General features: G+C 41.6%; 2 protein-coding genes and 1 non-coding gene across 9 annotated transcripts in view; 1 reads left to right on the forward strand and 2 right to left on the reverse strand.

Moving 5' to 3' along the window:
* The window catches only part of DOCK3 (dedicator of cytokinesis 3), a 306,392-nt gene that overhangs the window by 125,119 nt on the left and 153,582 nt on the right, over positions 1-27,691 (reverse strand). The gene's annotated exons all lie outside the window — the stretch shown is intronic.
* On the forward strand, positions 696-769 carry TRNAT-AGU (transfer RNA threonine (anticodon AGU)). Its single transcript has one exon. It is a non-coding gene; the product is annotated as a tRNA-Thr (tRNA).
* Positions 5,950-6,846, reverse strand: LOC117036772 (60S ribosomal protein L7a-like). The gene has a single exon (XM_033131988.1). It carries the CDS (start codon positions 6,809-6,811, stop codon positions 6,014-6,016), a length of 798 nt encoding a protein of 265 aa, XP_032987879.1. The 5' UTR covers positions 6,812-6,846; the 3' UTR covers positions 5,950-6,013.

Genomic DNA, 27,691 nt, shown 5'->3' on the forward strand with positions numbered 1-27,691 from the left:
ATTATTGAGCAAATTCTTACAAATGAATTCCATAATTTGAATCTGTGACAAGTTTAATAGTGTCTTAATTTTCAGATCACTTGCTTTTATGAGAGTTCTAATTCATATACTTCATCACTTCTCCATTGATGGTAATTCATGCATCCCTACAGCGAAAGTTAGGTGACCTCCAATGAGGTGCCAGCCGGTGCCAGGCACTGAGGCAGAGACAGTCTCTCATCCTTAGGGAGGGCATTTCCTGAAGACTGTGTTTGGGAAATATACGCATCCTCTTTAAATAAATTTAGAGGAATTCTCTCAACAGTTTCAGTTTAACCTCATGTTTCTCATTTGGTCCTCTGTGGAGATGAATGCCAACTACTTAGTTATCTCGCTCATGATAAGCTTCCAGAAGCTTAAAAACAGGCAAGTAGCCCCAAGGCCATACTACCCAACAGATTAGGAAATTGCTAATATTTCCTCATAGATTCATTTTCCAATTTAGATCACTTGGCTTTATTTCTCAAGTTCTTCAAGTTTTCCCACTTCATTCTAAAGCAGGAAGAGCAGAAATGCATAAAGGGGTTTCATAACGGCAAATCAGTGCTGTGGTTTTCAAGTTTATTTTTAGTTATCAGCTTTGCCCTTCTTTTCAAAAAAACTTCACATTATTCACCAACATATGAAACATTTAAAAGCAGAGGTACTTTAGGGGTGGCCAGTTAGCTCAGTTGGTTAGAGCATGGTGCTAGTAACACCAAGGTTGCCGGTTCGATCCCCGCATGGGACACTGTGAGCTGCGCCCTTCTTAAAAAAACAAACAACAACAAAAACAAACAGGGCCACTTTAGTTGAATCAGAGGTGGGGGAGGGCAGGGGTAGAAATCCTCCCTACGCCCTGGCCTCTCTCCTAACCACCAACCCTGAGAGACTTCAAGGCTCCAAAGAACGCTTCTATAACCACTAGTACGATTCAGAGGTTCTTTCCAACCCCCCTCCTTCCTTTTTATTCTTTCAGCAAGCATTCATGAACTCCTAATATGTTCCAGAAACTGAGCTAGATGCTGAAAATACAGAAATGAAACGGTCCCTATCCTCAAGGTTCTGTCTATTGGGAGAGAGATACACATAAACCAAAAACTGCAGCACAACGTGAAAATGCTATAATTGTACAGAAAGGGTCTGACAAGCTCCGCTGGGATGAGGGTAGGCTGCCTAAAGGAGATACTGGAACAGATTCCTGCAGTGTTTGGCTTTTGGCATTTGGGAAGGGGTAGTCAGAGATGAAGAGAAGGGGATTCAGGAGGAGAGTGCCCCAAATGCACTCTCTAAAGTAAGAGGCAGCTTGCTGGTGGGGAAGCTCAGAGCATAGGTTAAGAGGGCAACTGGAGACCTGGCGAGTGGTCAAAGGGGTCGTGCAACTCACAGTGGACAAACCCACCGTGTGGACTTAGGTGTATGTTTCTCTAAACTTGGCTACCATTGGAAGTACCTGGCAGCTTATTAAAAATGCATATTTCTGGGCCCCATCCCAGATCTTCTGAATCAGAACCTCTAGAGGAGAGGATGCTGGAGGAAGTCCAAGAATCTGTATTTTTAAAAAGATTTCAGTTGGTTGTTAGGGTTATTAGCAAGTCCGGAAAACCGCATGATGGGCCTTCGAGAGGCCCTGAACAACTGTGAGAAGCAATGTTGACTCGTAAGTCTTTAGCAGGATTACTTGGGCTGCAGTGCGCAAGGCAGCCGTTAACAGAGAAAACCCTCTGAAGACAACTGCGTAGCTGCGGCAAGCTACGATGCAGCTCGGGGACTGAAGAGAGGTGAATGGATGGGATGTATTTAGGAGACAGAGCTGACTGGATTCAGACGCTGATCAGATGTGGTAGGGTCACCCAGAGACGACACAGAGGAGGGACACGTAACGTTCAGACATGCAGGCTGACGCTGAGGTCTCTGTGGTGTATGCAGGTGAAAAGAAAACAGGCAGCTGAAAGCCCACTTCTGGCGCTCAGAGAAAAGGTCTGTCCTCATCAGCATGCCATGGCAACAGCAATGGCAGCCACTTAATGAGTGTCTTCCGTGTGCCAGGCATTGTTTAAAGTGTTGCTTTTCTTAATTGCATTTAATCCTCATAATAGGTTTCTCACCTCTAAAGAAAGTGAGAATCAGAGGGGCAAAGTTCCTGGCTCAAGATCAGAAAGTAGAGAGAGAGTGGTAAAGTTGGAATTCTAATCTGAATCTTTTTGAACTCTAAGCCCACGCTTTATCTGTATTTCATCTTATGAAACGAGCACTGAGAAAAAAGTGTGTGGTAGGGGGAAGGATTCCATGGGCAAACATATCTGGGAAACGCTGCCAACCACGTCTTGCCCTAGAGATGCATGGTGAGTGTCTGCATCACACAGGTTCCCAGAGGCGCTGCATGAAGGAGCCGAGCTAGCCCAGGATCCCTAGTACCCACATGGGCTCTCCAACCCTCCTGATTAGAAAGTCTGTGCCAAGCCCCCATTCCAGCTCCGCTAGTGGCTTCTAGTCTGTTTGAAGTTCATGGCATTCCTACCCCGGAGACAGAGATGACGGGGCTACGCTTTGCCTGATTTGTAACAAGCAGGGACTCTTGAATGACAATCCCCCAAAACAGATTCCTTTCATTTTCTCTAAAGCAAAAGAGACAAATAAGTAAATCTGTTCTCACATATTCTCAAATTGTTATAATAGCATTTTTATAATTATACACCCCCTATAGGGTCTTTAGAAATCATGCACTTCTCACAAAAATGAACTAACCAGTAACTTAATGATCAGTTATGTGGGGAGCCACAGTTGTTTTTACTCTAATGACTTAGGCTCTTACCCCAGGACCAGGCTCCCAGTTCTAACATTAAAAAGCACGTGGATGAATAAATGTGGGTACAGTAAAGGTGTGGCTCTGCTGACAGGACAGCACAATGACAAGGCCATTCAGCTTTGCCATCTCCAACATCAAGTCACAATGCTTCCAAGGAAGGTGTACTTCCATGTGGGAAAGTTGGGGTGGGGTGCGCGGTAGGGGTTTGACCCTGCCTTCTATGTATTTTGCTAATCACACCTATGGGGACTAAAGAAGTGCCAGTTTTATACTTCTCAGCTGAAGGTCAGCTGAAGGTCAAGTGATCTGAAGTATTATAGAAAGCAATCGTGCTAGCCCTTGAAGCCAAAAAAGCAATGTTAGAACAGCAGCTGCTTCTCTGTATTCAGGAACAGCTCTTTTGTTTGGTATGGAAAAATGTAGATTGGGCCTTTGCAACTTCCCAAGAGTAACCCAAACCTAGCATTTCTGAAAGAAATACTGAACAAATCAATACATGAATGAAGGTTGGAACAAAACCCATTTAGCTAAGTACTCTTTCATCAAATGTATCGAATGCTACTTCTCAGTTTATCTAACTGTACTTAGATAAATATATGACCAAGCATTATTGCAGAAAAATAAAGCATTTAAGAGCAAATCACTGGTAACATGATCTAATGTTTTCCTATTTATCTATTACAATGTTTTCCAATTTATTTACTAGGCAAATGGGAAAGATCTAAACAAATGCTCAAGTGTGCTTGTTCTTTAAGGCCTCATGTAAAAACACTGTTTTGGCAATGATAATAGAGAACAGTAAGCGTCTTTTATGAAAGCTCATACCCAATATAATCCAATAGTGGCATTTCCTAATGGATATTCTAGTAACTGAGAATAGATAACCTCAAAGGATTCACTCTTTCACTAGTTGGATCTCATTGCAAGTAAAACAAACTTTGAATGAGCAAATATTACTCCCTCCAAGAATTCTATGCATAAGACGTCCACAGTCTCCACAGGTAGGCTTTGGAACTTCTATATAGCACAAGGGAAATGAAACAAACACCAAGGTTTAGAACAGCATGACAGCAATGACCAACCTGTGCACTACACGTCAGTTTATCAGCACTTTCTCACACAGCACCTCATGTGATAAATGGGAAACTGGCAGGAACACTCCAAGTTTTCAGTAGAAAGAGTATCTTCCTCATCTTGCTCCCCACCTCTCTCATTACACAAACTTATATTGATAACCTTTTATTCTGTGCTTTCCAGTTCTTTGTTTAATAATGTGAATATTTTTGTTCTTTTTAATTTCATTTCTTTACTCACTACACACTGTTCAGCATGATAGCGGTATGATAAAAAACTACAGTGAATGTTTAAATAAATAAAAAAATTGTTACAGTAAAAGACACATGGCCATTAATCTCCCTCAAAATACTCCCCCTCGCTTTGAACACACTTATACCATCATTCTTGCCACTTTCTGAAACAGTTCTGGAAGTCCTCTTTCATGTCGTTAGTTGCGCTGCCGTGGCTGCCTCGTTGTCCTGAATCGATTCAAAATGTTTACCTTTCATGGTCTTTTTGACTTTGGGGAAGAGCCAGAAGTCACACGGTGCCAGATCTGGTGCCAGATCTGTTTTTATTTGACAGAAATTGCCGTACCAGAAGCGATGTGTGACACGGAGCCTTTCCACTGTCATCAGAAAATACAGTGAATGCTGCTGCCGAGTGCCATCCAACACAAAGGCAGGGATCTTCAATACGGGAAGCGGTGCATCGAACCTTAGTAACAGTGTGTGACAAGTTTCAACTTGTTTGGTGCAGTCGGTTGGGTGTGAACTATGGTTGAGAGACGCTGTGTTTTAAAGTGTGCCGTAAATCATCCTCCATCACAATAACGCTCCATGTCACACATCGCTTCTGGCACGGCAATTTTTGTCAAATAAAAACATTACAGTGTGTCTTCATCCACCTTATTCATCGGATCTGGCACCATGTGACTTCTGGCTCCTCACCAAAGTCAAAATGATTCAGGACATCGAGGCAGCCACGACAGCGCAACTAAAGACACTCACGAAAGAAGACTTCCAGAACTGCTTCAGAAAGTAGTAAGAATGACGGGATAAGTGTGTTTGATGGGAGGGGGAGTATTTTGAGGGGGACTAATGGCAATGTGTCTTTTACTGTAATAAATTTTTTTTATTTAAACACTCACCGTATTGTTTGATCACACCTTTTATATTCACAAATGGAAGAGAAATCATAGTATTTGTCTAAGGTTTTTTTCCTGGGCTACCACACACCACACACACACACACACATTCTCTCTCTCTCTCTCTCTCTCTCTCTCTCTCTCTCTCTCTCTCTCTCTCTCTCCCCCCTACAGATTTGGCCTGTTAAAACTATATAAGTCCTCCCAGGATACCCCAATATACATTATTTGTAGTTATTAACTTGTTCTGCTGTTATCTATTTCTGCTGTTTCTGTGCCTCAGTCTTCTTGTTTAATATATGTCATGAGGGAATCCTGACGGGAATAGCAGAGCTTATAGGAACCAAAACAAACATACAGAGGAGAAACAGAAAAATCTTAATTGTTTCCTGAATGAAAGCTAGAAAATTCAGCCAACCTGAAAGTCAAATAAATATTTAAATCTGTCATACGTTTTACTAGATATTTTCTAGGCTTTTAAAGTATAAGACTGAGAAGCTCAGGAGTAATTTCAAGGAACAAAAGCAAATAAAGATTTCTGGAGTACTAAAACTTTGAAAGTATTTAAGAATTCTAATTTTTTTAAAATTTAAAATACAGGAACAATGTCCACTGAACTATGTCAAATTCTTTTTTACTTTTGATTAATTGGAAAATTGGTGATATTATTTTAAAAACAATACTATAGTAACATAGCTAGTAAGGTACAGAGATGAGATTTCAACTCAAGTCTGAATTCTCCAAAGTGGGTACTCATTCCAATTGTCCCTCATAATGAGTATTTAAATGGTGAAAATAAGATACAATACTGATCAAAAAGAAATAAAGCAATTTGAAAATAGCTACATGTCTCTAAATATCATATACCTAAATATGTGTACAAATGGATACATCTGCGACTACAAAGATTCTCCTATTCTTTTTTTTTTTTTAAAGGAGACTTTTTATTACTTTTATGTACAGAAAACGCCAACAGTGTACACTCAGCCCAGATTGGTGGCCAGTTCTTTAGCCTTTGCCTTTTCCAGCTTGGCAATGCGAGCCACCGACTTGGGGCCCAGGACGTTGCCTCCCCAGTGACGGCGGATCTCATCGTATCTGTCATTGTAATTGGTCCGGATAAGGACCAGCTTAGCCAGCGCTCCTTTGTCTTCCGAGTTAACCTGTGCGAAGGCAACGGTGGTACAGGTTTTCCTGTGGACTAGACGCCCCAGCCTGGCCTTCCCCTTGAGAATGCAGTAGGGAACCCCCATCTTACGGCACAGGGCAGGCAGGAAGACCACCAGCTCGATGGGATCCACGTCATGTGCAATCACCACCAGCTGAGCCTTCCTGTTCTCCACCAAAGTGGTGACAGTATTAACCCCTGCTCGAAGGACAGGTGGCCTCTTGGTAGGAACATCCCCCTTGCCAGCAGCTTTTTTTTCAGCCCGAGCCAACAACCTCTGCTTCTTTTCTTGCTTTGTCTCTGGTCTGTACTTGTGAGCCAGCTTAAGCAGTTGAGTAGCTGTCTGGCGGTCCAAGTCCTGGGTGAACTGGTTAATGGCAGGAGGCACTTTCAGACGCTTATAGAGAATAGCTCTTTGCCACTGCAGCTGAATGTACCAGGGCCATTTGACAAAGCAGGTGACGTCCCTTTTGGGCTGGATGTCCTGTCCAATGCCAAAATTCTTGGGCCTTTTCCCAAACAGAGGATTTACCACCTTCTTGGCCTCCTGCTTCTTCACGACAGCAGGGGCTGGCGCCACCTTCTTCCCCTTAGCCTTCTTCCCTTTCGGCATCTTGGGCAACGAAAGGAGAAAGAGATTCTCCTATTCTTAATTTTCCTCTTTTGCTTCATGTCTTCCCTTCCTTTTTTTTTTTTTTTTTTTTTTTTTAAGGGTATTTTTCCCGGACCCATCAGCTCCAAGTCAAGTAGTTGTTTCAATCTAGTTGTGGAGGGCGCAGCTCACAGTGACCCATGTGGGGATCAAACCGGCACAGTGACCCATGTGGGGATCAAACTTGTTAAGAGCACCACACTCTGACCAACTGAGCTAACTGGTTGCCCCTTCCCTTCCTCTTGATATCTTGTGCCCATGGACTCAGTCTACCCTTTCTGCCATAGCCCTGAACAAGCAGTCCACCGGGTTCTATGCTGTGCTATATAATATGGTAGCCACTAGCCATATGTAGTTATTTTTATTTAAATTTAATTAAAAATAAGTAAAATCAGAAACTCAGTTTTTGTCACACTAGACACATTTCAAGAACTAAATAGCTGCATGTAGCTAGTAGCTATCATGTGTACTATGATGTTCTACCATATATGGAACATTTCTATCATCCTAGAAAGATCTACCGGACAGCACAGCTCTACAGGGTCTGTAAAGGGCCACTGAGGCAAAGGGCTCTGTACTACTACATCGCAGCATTGCTCCAAAGAGCAAAATTATAATGCTGACAACTTAGGGTCAGGATATACAGGAGGAGCTTTGGGGCTGGAGGAAAGGTGTTCAGAGGGCCAGGTTGAGGAACGGCACTCTCCAGGGCAGGCATTCCCGCTCTCGAGGCAAGCTGACTTGTAAAACCTAGCAATCAAACACAGATGAGGAAGTCTATGGTCTACGCAGATGGGCTAGACCAAAATTCTGTAACCCAGGAGCATAGGGCCCAAGTGAGAAAGCCTGAGATGTCAATGGCCAGGGATCTGGGACAAAAATCCAGAAAGGACGACATAAAGAACTGCCAGGGAGCAGGTCCCATGTGGTCTGCCCTTTAGCCCCTTCTAAACCTTTTGCTGAGAGTAGAGCAGACCTAAAACCCAAATGTGTGCACAGAGCACTTGCAGCTTCATGAAAGAAGGTGTACTAAGGTCGGGGACCTGCTCTACCTGTGCTTGGCGCTGGGACAAGACAGCCAGGTATTTGTGCAGACTTGGGATGGGATGTGGCAGTTTTTGAAGATCTGATCAGTGCAGGCTGCACAGCATTTTTAAGTAACTACAAGCTCATCTCTGCATTTAGAATGTTGCAGCAATTGGCACAAATTCAGTGCACATGTTAAGACAGGCTTAGCCATGTCTGGCCTGCCAGCCTGGGTAGTGTAGTATATGTGTTCTTATAGCACAGACATAGTAAGAGTTTACCTTCCCCACTTAAAACTGCATGTATTACCTATAGACTGAGGTGGGCCATAAATGAACAAGCATCTTGGGACGCCCAGGCCCTTTGGGAACATGTCCAAGTATCCTTCAGTAGCCTCCCATTTCTAGGCACTCCAACCGCCCGCCAGCCTATCTACCACCCCAGATACATCTTCTGCAAACGGCCTGAAGCACATGACTTCCTTTCTTAAAAGAGAAATCTTCTGTGCTGCCCCCTCTCTGTAGATGGAGCCCACAAGCCTCCACCTGGCAGTCCAGACCCTCCAGATCCGTCGTTTCCCTGCCTTCCTAGTTCCACTTCTTCCCTCTATATATCTTGTTTCAGGCCAGATGGGCCTGCTTGTATTTCCCTAAAAGTACTGTTCTTTGCCAAGTGCATCCTGCCTCCTCACTTCTCTTTGCTGCGCAAACCCTGCATAACCTTTGAGGCCCCGTTCAAACATGTGGTTTCATGGCTTTTGTGACCCCTCCAATCAGAAGAGATTGTTCCTCCTCTACCATCTAACCATTTACGCAGTGACATGGACAGGCTAGCATTAGACCTGGCTGTGTACATACGTGACGCCTTCTATGTGCAGGAAAGAACAAAGTACGCCTGAGACTGCCATCCTTAGAAAGCCCTGTTTGCAAGGCTGGCCTGTGGCTGGCACCTGGGAATTGGCTCTCAGTGTTCCCAACAGCTACAGGTGGGTTCACTGTGCCGACACGGTTTGTGTGAACCATGCGGTCTATGCTGAACACCTGCTTCCCTTCTGGGAATTTCGTACATGCAAAGCACAGAGTGCCCCCGACAGCCCCCAAGAAACAATGGGTTCTGGGTCTCCCTGGGGCAGAAACACTGCACACATGTTGCTGCATTTGCACTGCTGGCACCGTGTGCTGTGTGACCCTCACATGTGGAAGACAGCCTGCGCGTGATTCCTCCACGCTCGGGGTCCTCCCTTACGATCAGGCTGCATAGCCTTCCTCTACGGCTGTAATCAATCTGAGCCAGGACAGCGTACGCTGAGTCCCACAAGTCCTTCTAGTGAATGACCACCAGGGGTTGTCCTGAGATCTCCAACAAGTCCTTTACGTCCCGAGCCTCGTCTGTAAAGCAGCAGGAACTGTATCTCCAACGTCTCTGCAGCCATCACAGAATCAAGCACAGAAGCTTACAGTTTATAGAGACATACTAAATAAAAAGAAGCCTTACCTAATAAAGTCTTCTTGACTTCTAATGACTTTATGTTTATAAGGACAACACAATTAAAATACCGAGGTAGCTGAGAGCAAAACGAGAAGTAATAAAGGGGCAGTTTTCCCTAAAGAAGGTTCCTATCTGTACACACAGCTTTTTCCTGCTTTAAAGGCTCTCAAGGGCTTCACAAAACTAAATGAATATCCTGAATGTGCCTGCTGCTGCCACAGGGCTCTGATGACATCTGAGCTTGATGGGATCTCTGCTATGCCGCCACCCAAGCAAAACGGACAGAACTTCTGCCACTCAGGTCCCAGGAAAGGCTGCCTGCCTGGTGCCCAGCGAAAGCAGGGCCTCTGTGGTGGGAAGAAGCTTCGCAGTGGCAACGACCTTTCTTTGCCCTTCCTATCTTTCAGAAATCTAACTAAGGCATATAAAATACTGATGCTTGGACACAAGAGCTAAACTCGGACACATATAATAACGACGACAATTGTCAATAGTTACTGAGCTTCACCATCTGCCAGGGCCTCTTCTAGGGACGTGACATGTATTATCCCTTCGATGAAGTAGACACTACCACTTTACAGCTGAGGAAAGGAACGCACAGAGGGGTTAAGCAATCTAGCTTATTTGGCAGCACTAACCATAGCAAGGCAGGCAGGCTCTAGCAGGAGTGTCAGTTCAGAGTTTAGGACAAGGGCAAGGTCAGACCTCAGAGGAATCCTGATGAGTCCTGATTTACAGGGCAGGGCTGGTATTGGGCACGGACCATGGGTGGGTTGAATTACCCTCAGAAGCAGTGGATGAAGCCACAGACTGGTCATGGCTGACCACACCTGGGTCAGGAGTACAGTGTGGAGCCAGAGTAGGCAGATGCGATGAGACAAATGCCAAGGCACAGGTCCTAAGACAGCACAGGGACTGTCCCAGGGGTAGGTCTTCTAAGTCCTTACATAGGAGTTTTTCGCCTGGGGTCAGACATGCTTCAGAAGCTGTGTGTACCCTAAGAAGCAGGATGGAAAGTGGTATGGGTATGTCTGTGTAAACAAGCAATCTGCCAAGGAAAGAGCATCAAAAGGTCCTAGGCTTCTTCCCCCTGGTTTACTTCTCTGTCTTCATGCATCTATGAATCTTGCAGGCCCATGTCAGACGCCAAGGTGCTCTAGGCAGTGGGAAGTTGACCACCAGCTGATTCCTTCATTTCCTCTACAGCCATACTTTTTGATCTTTGATCCTATACAAATGCCACCAACCAATTAAGATGAACTACGTTAACTGTTTCTCTGAAGTCATCCATAGGGAGCTTGGCCTTATCAATATGAGCCTTAATGTAACCTACACTTTTTTTTTTTTTTTTTTTTTTTTAAGGAGAGCACATCTCACAGTGGCCCATGCAGGAATCGAACTGACAACCTTGGTGTTATTAGCACCACATTCTAATCAACTGAGCTAACTGACCACCCCACATTTCTTAACGGAAGTAAAAAAGATGTTTCAGTGCAAAAATTCAGGCAAACTATTCAAGAAGTAAAACAACTTGTAATTCAAGGTTCCTGAAGCAGATACATGTTTAATTTTGATCTCAGTGTTTTCTTCAGCTTTTCTCTTAAACCTGGACTCCTGATGTGCTTCCAGTGATATAATATTCTGGTACCAAGGATCTATCTCAGGGGCTTGCTGACAGAGAAATCTACCTGTTGCTTTTTTGGAAGGGATCGCGAGCAGTCACCAGATATAGATCTCTAGGCTGCTGGATCTATGCCTATGACCATTAGGTCCCGGTAAAAGTTTCTGATTTCTATCTCTTTCTGATCCTGTAAAATGCATGGCTATTCTCTAATAAACCCCTGTGGCAATATGTTGTAATGGAAATAAAGCAGGGTGGCTTTATGAATCCTGGACTGAACACTAGCAAACTGTTAACCTCAGAGTTAATGTAGGAACTGAATTAAATGACATATGTAAAGCGCCCTGGCATGGGGCTTGGTACATCCCATGCATTCAAGGAGCATTCACTCCTGTCCCTTTCTATCCCTCATTCCCCAAGGAGAACAATCCAAACCTTTACATTTCTAATTAAGCCTCATAGGAATATTAAAATCATTGGACATAAATGTCTTCCAATTTTCTTCCAAATCTGTCACAGCCTAATTCAACTTATTTGTGATTGCAGACATTTCTATCCCTCTGCCCCAGTCCCTTCTATTTCCAATGCTCTCCTCTAAAAGCCTTTCCCCAGCTGGCCCTTCTCCTTTTCCACCAAACTTCTTCAGCAAGTATTCTCATCTCTGCCTCTATATTCTGACACTGTCCACACATGCCTCAACTAACTGGGTGTTCGTTTCTTCTTATCCGATGGTCTAAAACATTTTGTTGAAATGACAATCTCCCCAATGGCCTCCAAATGCATTACTGTCATTGTGTCTCAGTGTTCTGCAGCTTCTGGCATCAGTGATGGCACAAGACAGGTCCTCCTACCCCATCTCTGCCCTTGATATGTTTCCTTTGTTGGCTTCTGCTGCTTCTTCTGACTATTCCTTTGCAGTCTACTCAGATTTTCTTCTCCTAGTTCTTTAACTCAATTCTTTCTCAAAATATTCCCCGTTGGTGACCTGACCCCTATTCTGACTTTAACAATCACTGAATGTTGACCCCTAAACCTCTGGTCTGGACTGCTCTCTCTCCAGATCAACGACTGCAATCTTTGGGCAGTTGTAACCCTCCCGCCCCCTTTTAAAACCTCTACAGTACAAATTCCATTAACTCCCCAGGGTTGTGTGGCATTTCCAGCATGCTGGCTGTAATACCACCCCTTTCTTTTGGAACACAACTGAGTGAGGTTCAGGGAATTCATGGGCCTGCCAAATTCAGGGACCAAAGAGGTCCAATGAATTAGTAACTTAAGTGATCAGTTGATTTTGGGGTCGTGTGGTGTCAGAGTATCACATTACTGGGAGTCTGATTTGCAGTTGAAAGGGTGTTGTGAGCAACTCTGGAGTCTGGCAGGATTAGTGATTGGGATATGTGCATAAATGTCTGAGAAGTTTAAGAGTTTCAGTGATTGTAAAGCTTCTAGTGATAGTATTTGGGGGCCAATGCAAGTGTGTTCAGAGGTATTTTAGAGGTCACTGGCTGAAGAAGCCTCTTAAATTCAGAAATTGAAGGAGATTTATTGGGACATCAGTCACTTAGGTCGCGAGAGGCTCAGTACTTAATAACCTGAAGATTCAGTACTATTTCTTTCGAGAGGTCTCCCTAAGCACCTTATTTTTGAAAGTGCCATGTCCTATTTCTGTAATTCTCAATTGCTTCATTTTCTTCAAAGTACCTATATCTTCCTGGTTTTAAGTATATATTTATTTATTATCTGTTTTCTCTAGAATGTAAACTACAGGATGGGAGGGATTTTCTCTGTCTTGTTTTATGCTGAATCCCTGGTACCTGGAACAATGGTAGGTGTACAATGAGTGTTAAATAAATCAACAAGAGAAATATTATAACTTCAAATCTCTAATTTATAAAAAGTAAATAATTTCCATATCAGTACTATAACTGTATTACTAAAAATTGTTTCTAACACCCTCCTACTCCCTTCTGGACATAATAGCTCTACCCGAAAGCCAACAGATTTGAAATTCCTGAAAAGGTGAAGTGATTAAGAAGTACAAATTGCCAGTTATAAAAATAATCACAGGGATATAAAATACAGCATAGGGAATAGAGTCAATAATGTAATAACTACCATATTTTGCCATGTATAAAGTACTCCCGTGTATAATGTACACTCATATTTTTGGCCCAAACTTTCAGGGGAAAAAATCATTTTAATTTTTTAATTCAAATATTTATTTGTTTACATTTAGGTACTTGTTTTTGTATTATAAAGGAATTTTAGCGTTTATTTTTTTAACACATTATGTACAAGAAATGTTATGTAACAAATAATTACAAAACACAAGAACAGCTACAAGGTACAAGAAATTTTATGTATCAGCAACAAATTTATGATATTTACACATCATAGAAGGGCAAGAACTCTTGTCATTACAAGTTCGTCATAAGTTCAACAAAACTGATGATCGTATTGCAGGGTACTATTTTGCATACGGATATCGTTATTGATCTCTAGAGTTACACTTTTAACTTTATAAACAATAAAAGAATTAAAAACATTTATATAGGTACAGAATTAGTACTACCTATATATAACGTGCATCCTTATTTTTCCCTCATGAATTTGGGCAAAAATGTGTGCATTATACATGGCAAAATACAGTACATAGGGTGTCACATGGATACTAGACTTCTCAGGGTGATCACTTTGTAAATTATATAAATGTCTAAGCACTATGTGTTGTACACCTGAAACTAATATAACATTGTATGTCAACTGTAACTGAGAAAGAAAAAAAACTAAAAATCCAACTGATTCTTTAAACTCAGCTGTCCCAGGTAGTGGTTTTTAAGTTTCCCTGCACATTGGAATCACGTGAGAGCCAACTCCTGATTTAATTAGTATGGGGAGTGGCCCAGATAGTGGGAACTTTACTTCTAATGTGCAGACAAGGTTAAGAATTACTGGTCTAAAACCAGTTCCCTTAAACCTGTCCACTCCTGGTCAAGATGGCGGAGTAGGTAAACGCTGTCCTTGCCTCCTCTCACGACCACATCAAAATTACAACTACAGAACAACCATCACTGAGAATCGCCTGAAGTCTAGCTGAACAGAAGTCCTGTAACTAAAGATATATAGAAGAAGCTATGTTGAGATTGGTAGGAGAGGCAGAGACATACAACTGGCTGGTCCCCATACCATATGTAGCAGTTAAACATTGGGAAGGATATATCAGCTGCACAGGTCCCCTCTGAAGAGAAAGGGGTCCCAGCCCCACACCAGGCTCCTCAGCCCAGGCTTCCAATGCCAGGGAGAGAAGTCCCCATAACATCTGCCTGTGAAAACTAACAGAGATTGTGGCTGAGTGAGACAGAGAGCTGCTGGAGTTTCAGTCAGCCCTCTGAAAGGGCCTGTGCATGGATTTACTCACTGATGGACTCACTGAGCTCCAGCACTGGGGCAGCAGCTCAAAAGGCACCACAGACACACAGGGAGGAACTAACTGTCTGGCTTCAAGGTGAGGGGGCTGGAGGGACAGTCTTCTCCCAGACAGGAGTGCTAGCAGGAGTCATTATTCTTCTGCTGAGCCCTCTCCCCACCCAAGGTGCAGATAAAGGCAGCCACCATAACTGAGTCTTCAACAACCTGGCTAACATTGTTTGTTCACCCTATGCTGATGATTCCCTGAGGCCCCCTTCCCACCCAACTTGTGGACCTACCCAAGTCACTTCCCGTGGCTTTTCCATACAAATTCCTGTCTTGGCTTTGGACTTCCCTAAAATCTCTCAAAGGTTCAAAAAGCCCCAACAGGGAGCACCTGGCTTTGGAATGTCCCATACCTCTACTAAGCAGCCGCAAGCCCGACACTAGTGGCAGCTAGCCCAGGTTTGCAGTTAAACCTCTCCCAGGCACCTCCAAGCCCATTGCAGGTGGAAGATATCTACAGAACACTTTGTGCCCCCTTCCAGGAGGCCCTGGTGCTGGTACACCCAGCTTCAGACCAAGTGGGAGCACTACCCAGCCACCTCCACAAATGACACACCCAAAGGGCAGATTGGACAGGCACCAGAGCCCTTGCTAAAGCGAATCCTGCTCTGTAGAATCAGGCCCTGCACAGTAACTCCTCCACTGTCAATATGGCCATTCCTCATAACCAAGCAGCCTGAGGGTGAAACCGTCCCACTGACATGCAAACAGCAACCAAGGCTCAACTACAACAGGAGGGCACACACAACCCACACAAGGGACATACCTGGAGCACCCAGCTCAGGTGACCAGGGAGACTGTACCACTGGTCCCCACAAGAGGCCATTTTACTAAGAACGGGAGACATAGCAGCTCTACCTAACACATAGAAAAAACACAAGGAGGCAGCCAAAATGGAGGGACAAAGAAACATGTCCTAAATGAAAAAAAAAAACAGAACAAAGCTCCAGAAAAAGAACCAAACAAAATGGAGACAAGCAATCTACCAGATGCCAAGTTCAAAACCCTGGTTATAAAGATCTCACTGAGACCTTCAACAAAGAGATAGGAAACATAAAAATGGAGATAGAAAACATAAAAACAAACCAGTCAGAAATGAAGAATACAATAACTGAAATAAACAATACATTAGAGGGAATCAACAGTATATCAGATGAAGCAGAGGTTCAAATCAGCAATTTGGAAAATAAAGTAGCAGAAAACACCCAATCAAGACAGCAAAAAGAAAAAAAAAAATGAGGATACTTTAAGAGGTATGTGGGATAACATCGAGTGTACCAACATTCACATCATTAGGGTACCTGAGGGAGAAGAGAGCAAGGAATTGAAAACCTATTTGAAGAAATAATGATGGAAAACTTCCCTAACCTGGCAAAGGAAATAGACATACAAGCCCAGGAAGCACAGAGAGTCTCAAACAAGAGGAACCCAAAGAGGCCTACACCAAGACACATCATAATTAAAATGCCAAAGGTTAAAGACAAAGAGAGAACCTTAAAAGCAGCAAGAGAAAATCAGGTAGTTACCTACAAAGGAGCTCCCTCCCATAAGTCTATCAGCTGATTTCTCACCAGAAACTTTGCAGTCCAGAGGGATTGGCACAAAATATTCAAAGTAATGAAAAGCAAGGACCTACAACCAAGATTACTCTACCCAGCAAGGCTATCATTTAAAATTGTAGGACAGATAAAGAGCTTCCCAGACAAGAAAAAGCTAAAGGAGTTCATCACCACCAAACGAGTATTACAAGGAATCTTAGAGGTGTTTCTTTAAAACAAACAAACAAACAAAAATCAGAAATATAATAATAAAATGGCAATAACTACATATCTATCAACTATTACTTTCAATGTAAATGGATTACATGCTCCAATCAAAAGATAGGGGGGCTGAATGGATAAGAAAACAAGACCCTTACATATGCTGCCAACAAGAGACTCACTTCAGATTGAAAGACACAGACTGACAGTAAAGGGATGGAAAAAGATATTTCACAAAAATGAAAACAAATAAAAGAGCCGGGGTAGCAATACCAGACAAAAAAAGACTTTAAAACAAAGGCTATAACAAGAGACAAAGAAGGACCCAGTAATCCCACTTCTGAGTATTTATCTGAAGAAACACAAACAGATAAAGAGCTTCCCGGCCAAAAAAAAGCTAAAGGAATTCATCACCACCAAACCAGTATTACAAGAAATGTTAGAGGGAGGAGAGGGAGGAGAAGGAGGAGGAGGGAAGGAAGAGATGCTGGAGGAGGTGGAGGAAGGGGCGGGGGAAGAAGGGGAATAGAGAGGAGGGGGAGGGGGAAGAGAGGGAAGAGGAGAAGATAAAAAATGTGAATGATAAAACAGCAATAACTACATATCTATCAACAATTACTTTAAATGCAAATGGACTAAATAGTCCAATCAAAAGACATAGGGTGGCTGAATGGATAAGAAAACAAGACCCAGATATATGCTGCCTACAAGAGACTCACTTCAAATTGAAAGACACACAAAGACAGAAAGTAAAGGGATGGAAAAAGATATTTCAGGAAAATGGAAACAACAAAACTGGCGTAGCAATATTTATATCAGACTAATAGAGTTTAAAACAAAGTCTATAACAAGAAGACAAAGAAGGATCCAGTAATCCCCTCACTGGGTATTTATCCAAAAAAAACCCAAAGCACTACTCAGAAGGGACATGTGCATCCATACGTTCAATGCAGCATTATTTACAATAGCCAAGATATGGAGGCAACCTGGGTGTCCGTCAATGAACGAATGGATGAAGAAGAGGTGGTACATATACACCATGGACTCTTTTCAGCCATAAAAAAGAATGAAATGTCGTTTCCAACAAGGATGGACCAAGAGGGTATTGTGCTGAGTGGAGTAAGTCAGACAGAGACAGACAAACATAATATGATTTCACTTATATGTGGATTCTAAAGAACAAAATAAATGAACAAACAAAACATAAACAAACTCAAATATAGAGAATATTTTGAGGGTTGCCAGATGGGAAGGGGGGTTGGAAGGAATGGGTGAAAAAGGTGAAGGGATTAAGAAGTACAAATCGGTGGTTACAAAATAGTCATGGGGACGTAAAGTATGGCATAAGGAAGATAGTCAATAATACTGCAATAACTGTATGGTGTCAGATCCGTACTGGATTTATCGGGATGACCACTTTGTAAGTCATATAAATGTCGAATCACTGTGTTGTACACCTGAAACTAGTATAATATTTTAAGTCAACTGTAACTGAAAAATTAAAAAATGAAAATGAAAGAAAACCCTGTCTGCTCCTTCTGTATTCCCTCCTGTGGTTAATTGCCTCAACATAAGTTCAACAGTCACTCCAAAAATTGAGAGCTAAGTTTAGTCAAGGTAATAATCGAGGAAGGTAGTATCATAGGGATAACACAGTAGTATAGGGACAACTATACGACTTGTTTTCCTGTACAACGTATGCTAAGCCATATTTAGGCCAGGAGCAGAAACCTTATCTTAGAAGCCTTATCTTGTCTTGATCCTGTCTTGCTTTATCTCCTAGGGGCCTGTGATCAGCCTGGGTAGTACAGCCGGTAACCAGGGGCCAGGCTATGGAGCCGGAGGGCGTGGTCATGCCCTGAAGCCCTGAAGCATTGAAGGAGGAATAACCTCCTTTCCTTCCTCCTATAAAACTCCAGACCCCTTTCGCTCGGGGAAGTTGTGCTCTTTTCCCTCTGCTCTAGCCCGACCTCCCGCAGCTCGAACACTCCAAGCACATGCTATTATAGACCAATCTTGGTATCCCATAACTCATTCCTCCGAACAACATATAAATTAGCTTTGCTTTCACTTTTACTGATACTGGAATCTCTTATCTCTGTTCGATTTGCTTCTGTACAAGCATCTCATCCGCCTCAGCCCAAACTCCAGCTCCTGTGCCTCCACTCTCATTGGTTAGCGCATCTCTCCATTCTGTCTTGAAGCACTGAAATATTTCTATAAGGTTCAAAACTTAAAGGCAACAATCAGGTAGCTATATAACAGTTTTCCAACTTTGATTTGAAGAGTCCACATAAAGTGTATATGGACGAAAAAGGATTCTGTAATAAAACTGACAAGTCCAGTAATGGAAAGTCACCTCACAGGGTGATCTGATCATAAATTCCTAACCAGGCAGGTCATGGTGGTAGTCACGCCTGAGGCATGTAACTTTCTAATAAAAGGTTTAATTTTGCCTTAAGCAAGCCCCGTTGTTTCTGTGCATCTAGGTTAACATATCTTTGGAATAAGCTTAACCACTCCCAAGAGAGCACATAACCTTGTTAACCATCCTGTAATGCAATCATAGAGATTTTCCTTCCTTGGTTTCTCCCACCTCCATGTAATCAATCTTCCTTAGTTCCCTCCTTAATTCCAAATTCATAAAAGAAACTGCAAAACTGTCATTCTCCAGAGCATTTGAGAGCTTGCTTCCCAGCTATTGTCGTCAGTTTTGGCTTAAAAGAATTCTTATAAAAATTCTCTACAGGTTTTGGATGTTCTTCAGTTGACATGTATTATGGCTTTCCATCAGGTGGGGGGCGGGGAGGGTCGGGGGATTGGCTAGGATCTTTAATAACAATTAACTGAGCTCAAGGTAAACAACTAGCAGAATCCACTTCCACATGAGTCTCTCTTCTAAACATGCTCAGAAGGAAAGCTATTTGCAGTTTTCCCCCAGAAAGCTGCCCACATCACTAAATGGCATATTAAGTCTAGGTAAGCGTATATAGATGTGTTGTAACAAAACATTCCCCATTGCTTTCTACTGAAGAAGTGGTTTTTAAAAACTGTACATATTTTGTATTTGAAACTCTGAATATCCATTTCTCTCATGTCATTTACCTTTGTCTCGCAAGTTATAACTGTGGACATTCCTGGTTCCCACACATTACAAAGAATCAAACTAGTCTCAGAGCTTCCTCTCATTTGAGCCATTTCTTTTCTTCTTCGGGCCTGATTTCTAGTTACCGTAACAACAGTGACATAGCGTGCTCCATGGACACCGAGCCTACACATCTAATGCTCAGTATTACATTCTTTCTCATGAGTCTCCATTCTTTGTTTTTAAATAGCATATAGCACATCCTTTCAAATAAAATCCTGAAGCACTGACTGACATGCTGACAGAATCCAGTACCTAGTGTTTTTTTTTTCCAAGTGAGGATTCAAAGATTCAAATGAAAAATCTTGCTCTGTCTTGAGATGATTTCTAATGACTCCAGATACAAAGCCCGGCAGATGTTTAACACTGCTTTGTGAACGCAGAGAAATAATCCCGAGTTTGTGAGGAAATGCCTCTGCTTCTGACAGAAACCCTTGGCAATCACTACAAGTTGTATCCCAGGGAATCCAGCCTCAGAAATCCTCTACGAGTGTGACTCTAAGGACACCAGCCACAGGCCTTCCAGGTAAGCTGTTTCTCTAACCATCTGGTTTGCAGAGGAACACAAATTAGCTGAAATCTCCCCCAGCAAAACATTTTAACAACAACAGCTTTTTGAAAGAAACAGCAAATCGTGATGCTGTATTTCCTTTGATCTCTTCGTATTTTCCTTCATACACTACTCTGGGATATCTTTAGTTGTACTTTGCAAAGTACAAACTGAGAATCATGAAGGAACTTAGTTTGTACTGGAGTCAGGATTGGCAAGAGCAACAAGAAGAAAGGGACATAAGTGGCCTCAGGAAAGAGCAAGCCCTACCTGATACTTCATGTGTCTGAAGCCCCCTTGCCCAGAAAAGCCTGCGCCCCTTCCAGCTAGCCTGCTGTCAATCCACTGACGCATGAGACTCCCACTCCCACACCCCACAGCCTTTGAATGCTTCCGGACAGCTATCTTCTGAGGCATATTTTCCAAAGCTTTGCTCATCACCTGGCTCAAAAATGCTTCACAGAATCCTCGGGGCTATGAAATTTCCTCTTAAATTAAAAAGCAGTCTCCTTAGCTGTAGTAGTACCTGAAACTATCTTGCTTAGATATTTATCAGTCGTGCTTCCCGGAGGGCAAGGATTCTCTTGATCAGGAACACAACAGGTGCTGGGTCAAGACCTGCTGACCCGTTGATGGAAAGGCATTCTTTGGCCATACGCAGACTGTACAATTTGAGAAGGAAGCTGACAGAGATTCACTCCTTGACCAAACTCTAGTCAGGCTCTTCTGAGCTTTTTTTTTTTTTTTCTCAATTAGTCCTCAACTTCTAGACTTCCTTCCATGTCTTTCTTTGCCTTGTCTAATTTTAGCAAGAAGCCTGCTAAGTTGGTTTAGCCAGAATCCGCCACCTTCAGTATCGGATCACCATCGCTATCAATCGGGTTCCTCATTCCCCATCATCCCTCAGGTGATGTCTGATCCCCCTGGGCTGCCTTCAGTGAGACCCCTGTTAGGCTGGTCTAGCCAGAATCCACTCTCACTCCAATGTTTCTTTTTAGTGATTTTTCATCACCGATGCCCACCCTGCACTTGGCTGTAAATTGCCACTCTTCCTTTTGTCTTCACTTGATCCCAGTCTCTCTCTACTGTAAAACCCCACTGCGGTGGTCCTTATACCTATGGCAAGGGCCCCGAATGAAGTCCACCTTACTGTGTTTAACAAGTGTCTGAATAATTTTTTCTTTAACAAAGCCCTTAATGGTGATCACTGGGTATTCCAACTGGGCTCTCACATCTCTGGCAGACGCTCTCGGCTGGTTTGTAACAGAATGCAGTCTGCAGTAGCGGTATTTGAGAAGACTACAGCAGTTATTTAAATGATCTGTCGGACCAGAATAAATGGAGTGGATCCTTTAAGAACCGTCTTCCGCTGATGAACATCCAGTGGGAATCGGAAGCCCAAGGTGTGAACCAAGTAGATTCTGGGGATAGGAGTGGGAGTGACTAACCTGCTTAAGTCACTCTACCTGTGACTTTAGCCTTGAGGCAGGAGTAGAAATGGGGGAAGGAAGAGAATGGCTTTAATCTAAATTCAGCCAGATTCTACAGTCATTTTTGCAATAGACTTAATGCTGACGTCCACCTTGAGAGTTTATAACAAGTCATTTGTTCTTTTGCTAAACATTACCAGTTCACTGCAGGCTCTGTAACATTTTTGCTTGCACATATAATATTCTAAAGGAAAAGAACTGGGGGAGGAACTCTTGTGCCCATATTATGGCAATTTTTTATTTTCAATTTAAGTTGAAAAACTGATTCAAAAGTTTACCACCATTTTATTCACAAAGTATTTTCCTTCTACCACAAGTTATCTGTTTTCTCCTCCAGCATCTTAATGATTTTGACCTCTCTAGCAATTTCCTATCTAAGGAAGACTAATCAAGAGAGGCAACTCACTGCCATTTTGAATAATACCTGAAGTCATACTCTCTTAATGTGGACTTGGCTCTTCAGGTACCATAAACATGTAATTTAGAATGTGAAACAAAAACAGTTCCAAGTATCTCCCATTATTGGGTATGCTTTAAAATTCCATTCAGTTTTTCTATTAGCTTTTTAGCTATACATCTCTAACTTTTCACAGTCAATTTACGAGATATGATAAAAAAATACGGTGACTGTTTAAATAAAAATTTGTTACAGTGAAAAGACACATTGCCATTAATCTCCCTCAAAATATTCCCCCTTGCTTCGCACACACTTATCCCACCATTCTTGCCACTTTCTGAAGCAGTTCTGGAAGTCCTCTTTCGTGACCATCTTTACGAGCGTTTAAGAAATGATGTCGGTAAAAAACGGCCTGAGAAATGGGCAAATGGTTTCATCCTTCATCACGATAACGTTCCATGTCACATATCGCTTCTGATATGGCAACTTCTGTCAAACAAAAACATTACGGTGTGTCCTCACCCACCTTATTCACTGGATCTGGTACCATGTGACTTCTGGCTCTTCCCCAAAGTCAAAATGACCATGAAAAGTAAATGTTTTCAATCAATTCAGGACATCGAGGCAGTCATGACAGGCACAAATAAAGACACTCACGAAAGAGGACTTCCAGGACTGCTTCAGAAAGTGGCAAGAACGATGGGATAAGTGTGTTTGAAGCAAGGGGGAGTATTAGGAGGGGGGTTAATGGCAATGTGTCTTTTACTGTAATAAATGTTTTAAATATTTAAACATTCACCGTATATTTTGATCACACCTCATAGAGTTACTAATTTCCCACTGTACATAAAATGTAGAGACTTTGCAACTGTAGAGGTTAAACAGCCACTTTTCCATCCTTTCTGCAATGGTTATCATATATACTACATGTACATCCATTATTAACAGCCTCAAGAATACGCTATTTTTGTTTTGTAATGTCATGTATTTTTTAAAAATTAAGAGGACAAATGGTCTTTTCTATTTACCCATATATTTATCATTTCCAATGCTCTTCATTCATTCCTGAGGATCTGAGTTTCCCTCCAATTCTTTCGTTAGCATCTCTTGAAGTGTAATTCTGCTGGTGACAAATTCTCTCACTTTTCCATTACCTGAAAATGTCTTTATTTCATCTTCATTCTTAAAAGATTTTTTCACTAGATGTGTAATTTTGCATTTGTCTGTGCTTCAACTTTTTAAAGATGTTTTTCTACTGTATTGTGGTCTCTCTAGTTTCTGATAAAAAGCCCATCATCACTTGAATTGTTTCCTCACATGTAATGTGTCATTTTTACTAGCTGCTTTTAAGATTTTTTTGGTTGGTTTAGCAGTTAGACTATAATGTATCACATTTATCCTTAGTATTTGATGGGCTTCTTGATTCTATAAATTTATGTCTTTCACAAAATTTGGGAAGTTGGTTGCTAGTATTTCTTCAAATGTTTTTCTGCCCCATTCTATCTCTCTTCTTTTTAAATTCCAGTGAGGGCCTTTTGAAACTGTCACCCTAAGCCTTTGCTGTTTGTTTTGTTTCAGTATTTTTTCTCTCTCTTCTTTAGATTGGATGATTTATATTGGTCTTCAAATTCACTGATTCTCACTGTTATCATCTCATAACCTCATCTAGTGGTATTACTATTCCAGATATTCTTAATACTGATATTATATATTTCAGTTCTAAAGTTTCCATTTGGTATTTAAAATGTTTTCTATTTTTCTGTTGAAATTTTTACCATCTTTCCATTCATTGAACATGCTATAATCACCGTTTTAACATCCTTGTCTCATAATTTTAATATCTGAGTTATGTCACAATTGGCCTCTGTTGATTCCCCTGATAATGGGTCACATTTTCCTGGTTCTTTTTATGTCTCATAATTTGGATTGTATCCTGGACATTGTGATTGCTATGTTGTTGAGACTCTGGACTCTCATATTCTTCTGAAGAGGGTTAGTATTTTTGTTTTAACAGGGAATCGACTTGGTTAGGTTTCATCTATAATCTGTTTCTCCTGTCACTGACGGCAGATATAATCTCAGGGTTTTTTTAGCCTTAGAGTTTGCCTTGCATATGTGTGGTTCAGGAATCAGGCAGGGACATGGGCAGAGTCCATACATGGAATTTTAAATCTTCCATCTTCTGCTTTCCCCTCTCCAGGACTCCCTTCAGTGGTCATGCTTTCTCCAGGTGCCATCTCTTGGTTCCTCAGGCTAAAAATGTAACAGGCTTTCTACTGGAATTTTAGCTACCCCATGCTATGGTGAGACTACACCTCACACCAAAACCACAAAAACAGGAAACTCACCCTCTGTTGGTCCCTTTCTCCAAGTTTTTGCTCTCCTCTACTATCTGCCTGCTTTTGTTCATTTTGCAGAACCTTAAGGTAGTTGTTTTTTGTATTGTACCAAGTGTTATTAGTTAATTGTGGAAGGGCTGGCCTGATCGGAGCTCACTCCACTGTACCAGAAATGAATCCAGCACCATTCTACCTCTAAAGAAATAGCCCAAATCCAAGCCACCATCCTCTCTCATCTGGGTTACTGCAGAGGCCTTCTATCTAGTTTCCTTATTTATCCTAAGTGACCAAGCGTGAAATGGCTGACTGTAATGTAATACAATGCAATGTCATCCCTTGGCGTCACCTTATTAATTTGGAAGTCCTTTGGAGATCTAAGAATGAAAGGATAGTAGAAAAGAGGTCTCTGGCATGGAAGACAGTCCCATTATATATTCACCTATCAAAAATCTGTGCATAACTTTTGACTCCCCCAAAACTTAACTACAGTCGTCCCTCAGTATCTGTGGAGGATTGGTTCCTGGACCCTCTGACCCCCCCCATACCCTCTCCATGGAGACCAAAATCTGTGGATGCTCAAGGCCCTTATATAAAACGGCACTGAACCATGAACACAGTCAGCCTCCACATCTGCAGATTCCCAACCACAGATCGGAAATACTGGGTTTGATGCGTGGTTGGTTGAATCTGCAGATGTGAAACCCAGGGATGCGGAGGGCCAATGTACATTTATTGAAGAAAAAAAATTCATGTATAAGTGAACCTCTGCAGTTCAAATCCGTGTTACTCAAGGGTCAACTGGCACCAGAGTCAGCATTCTAGATCCTCTTATTCCTACTGGGACTGAAAACACTTGGGAGAATGCTGGGGAGTGAACTGGAGTCTATGCCTCCAGCCCAAGTTAAGACAGGTTGCACCATACCATGGGCCCTAAGTGGAAGGAAGGAACTGAAGGTCCATCACTGGCTACCTGAGCTCCAGCAGATAAGCTCCAGTTGCATTGTTAAGACATGACCTCTTTTGCACAGGGAAGCAAAACAGTTTGATTTAATAAACAAAGTTCTCTCCCATCATTTTAAAACAAAATTTCCCTCCAAGGGCACCTGAGAGTTTCACAGAGGCAGATTACCTCACTTGGGTAGAATGCTGGATTCTCAGGAAGAGGCCTCTGCACTTCAATTACAGAAGCAGCTGATTTTTAAGAAAAAGTTTATTCTACACAAGGGTATTTTGAATGCTGAGTAAACTCCAGGAGAATAAGAAATGAGGCTTTTTAGCTTGCTCTGCTCAGCATCTGTGAAAAGATGGCTAACATGAGTGTTCTCATGTGATAATCAAGAGCGGTAAAGTTTTTGAGGGCAACTTTGCATTTCCAAGGCCTAGCAGAAAAAACCAGCGTCGAAAAGACTCCTTAGGGAAAGCCAGTTGAGTGATGAAATCAATTATTGGCACCCTGAGGCTTTAGAGCACTCTGCTAAATTTGTAGAGGACCAGCGAGGGAACCAGGCATATTAACAGACACACCAGTGCTATAGAGAAAATAAGTTAGTTACACAATAATACTCCTCCTGTGAATAAGGAAATTCACATAATAGAAAAGATAAGTGTCTCCATACAGAACCAAATACAAATAACACAGATTCTATTCTAGAAGATTATTTGTACTATTTTGAGGAGGTAATTACGTTGTAACTATTAAGATTAAGACTATGGTTAACAATCACTATAGATGTGTATGCAGAAAAATGTTTTTTTTAACAAAGGCAATGAGTTCCTTATAGAAGGTAAATCCATGATATTAGGAAAAAAATATAAAAGACATTTTAAATTCTGGCCTTTAATAGGCTTTGTTCTTCTCTTACCCCGTCATTGAAAAGCAGAGATGTTCGTTCTACACTGCCAAGTTGGCCATGTCAAGAAGGGGAGAAGTATAATTGAAAAAAATTTGGTGTACTTTTTTTTCATATAGCAGAGCCAGTATTTGTTATAATTTGCTGTAACTGTCTTTCCCTTAAGGCTGTTATTACTACTTTAAGAAAGAATTACTACCAAAACTAATATTATATAATATTTGTCAGTTCAAAGATTCTTTTTAAAAATTTTAGTCTGTTAACAAAATTACTAAAGATTATAACACATATACATCATATGTATAGACATAAAATTTTTTCCCACAAATATAAGTCAGACTATCCACATAGTTCTAAAGTTGCTGTTTTCACTGAACGATATTTCATTAACTTCGTTTTATATGTAAAATGTGCTTATGTAGAAGCAGTCCATGTTGGAAGTAGGCAGAATTCTAAGACGGCCCCTCAAATTTCCCCCCAAATCCCGAGGTTGCATAATTCCTGGGACTGTAAAGATGGTGGCTTTTACTCCCATGATTAGGTTATATTATATGACACAACTGATATAGGGAGATTATCGGGGTGAGCGGGACCTAATCCCATGAATCATTTAAAAGCACAGAATTTTCTCCTGCCAGTTGCAGAAAAGGAAGTTGGAGATTCAAAGCATAGGAAGGATTCACTGCGCTACTGCTAACCTAAAGACGGAGGGAGGCTACATAGCAAGCAAAGCAGGTGGCCTGCAGAAGTGAGAGCAACTGACAGCCACTGAGGAAGTGGAAACCCTAGCCCTGCAACTGTAAGAAACTGAATCCTGCCAACAACCAATGAGTTTGGAAGCAAATTTCCCCCTAGAGCTTTCAGACTAGAATGCAACCCAGTTGACAACTTGGCTTCAACTTTGTGATACCCTAAGCAGAGAACCCACACATGCCTGGGTAGACTTCTCACCTACAGAGCTATGAACTAAAAAATCAGTAACTTTTTAGTCCATTAAATTTGTTGTAACTTGTCATGCAACAATAGAAAATCAATTCAGTCCTTCTCTCACTTCTTTTTTTGTTAAATCTTTTCAACGGTTACAATGTTTATTTAGTCATCTCTCTACTTAAGACATTTAGACTGACTTAAGATACTTGTTATTACAAAAACAACATTCTTACACATATCAGCAAAACTCTGTTGGTATCGAATTGTTCATAGTGCATGCAAATGATTTTTAAAATATGCCTAAGTCACCAGAAGCAACAAAAGAAAAAACTAGATACATTGAACTTCGTCAAAATTAAAAACTTGTGCATAATTAAAGGACATTATCAAGAAAGTGAAAAAAAACCTCGGAATGGGAGAAAATATTTTTAAGTCATGTGTCTGATAAGGTTCTAGTATCCAGAAAATATAAAGAACTTTTGAACTCAACAAAAAGACAAATAGTCCAATTTAAAATGGGCAACAAATTTAAACCCACATTTCTCTAAGGAAGATATACAAATGGCCAATGAACACATAAAAAGATACTCACATCATTAGTCATCATGAAAATGCAAATCAAACCACGATGAGGTACTACTGTGTTTCCCGAAAAATAAGACCTAGCTGGACAATCAGCTCTAATGCGTCTTTCGGAGAAAAAATTAATATGAGACCCAGTCTTACCTTAAGACCGGGCCTTTATCATATAATTAATGTAATGTAATGTAA

This window comes from Rhinolophus ferrumequinum, chromosome 17 (assembly GCF_004115265.2).
Source record: "Rhinolophus ferrumequinum isolate MPI-CBG mRhiFer1 chromosome 17, mRhiFer1_v1.p, whole genome shotgun sequence".
Taxonomy (NCBI): domain Eukaryota; kingdom Metazoa; phylum Chordata; class Mammalia; order Chiroptera; family Rhinolophidae; genus Rhinolophus; species Rhinolophus ferrumequinum.

Bases quoted from the DNA above. Each gene is read 5' to 3' on its own strand.
- LOC117036772 (XM_033131988.1), bottom strand. From the start codon at position 6,811: ATGCCGAAAGGGAAGAAGGCTAAGGGGAAGAAGGTGGCGCCAGCCCCT.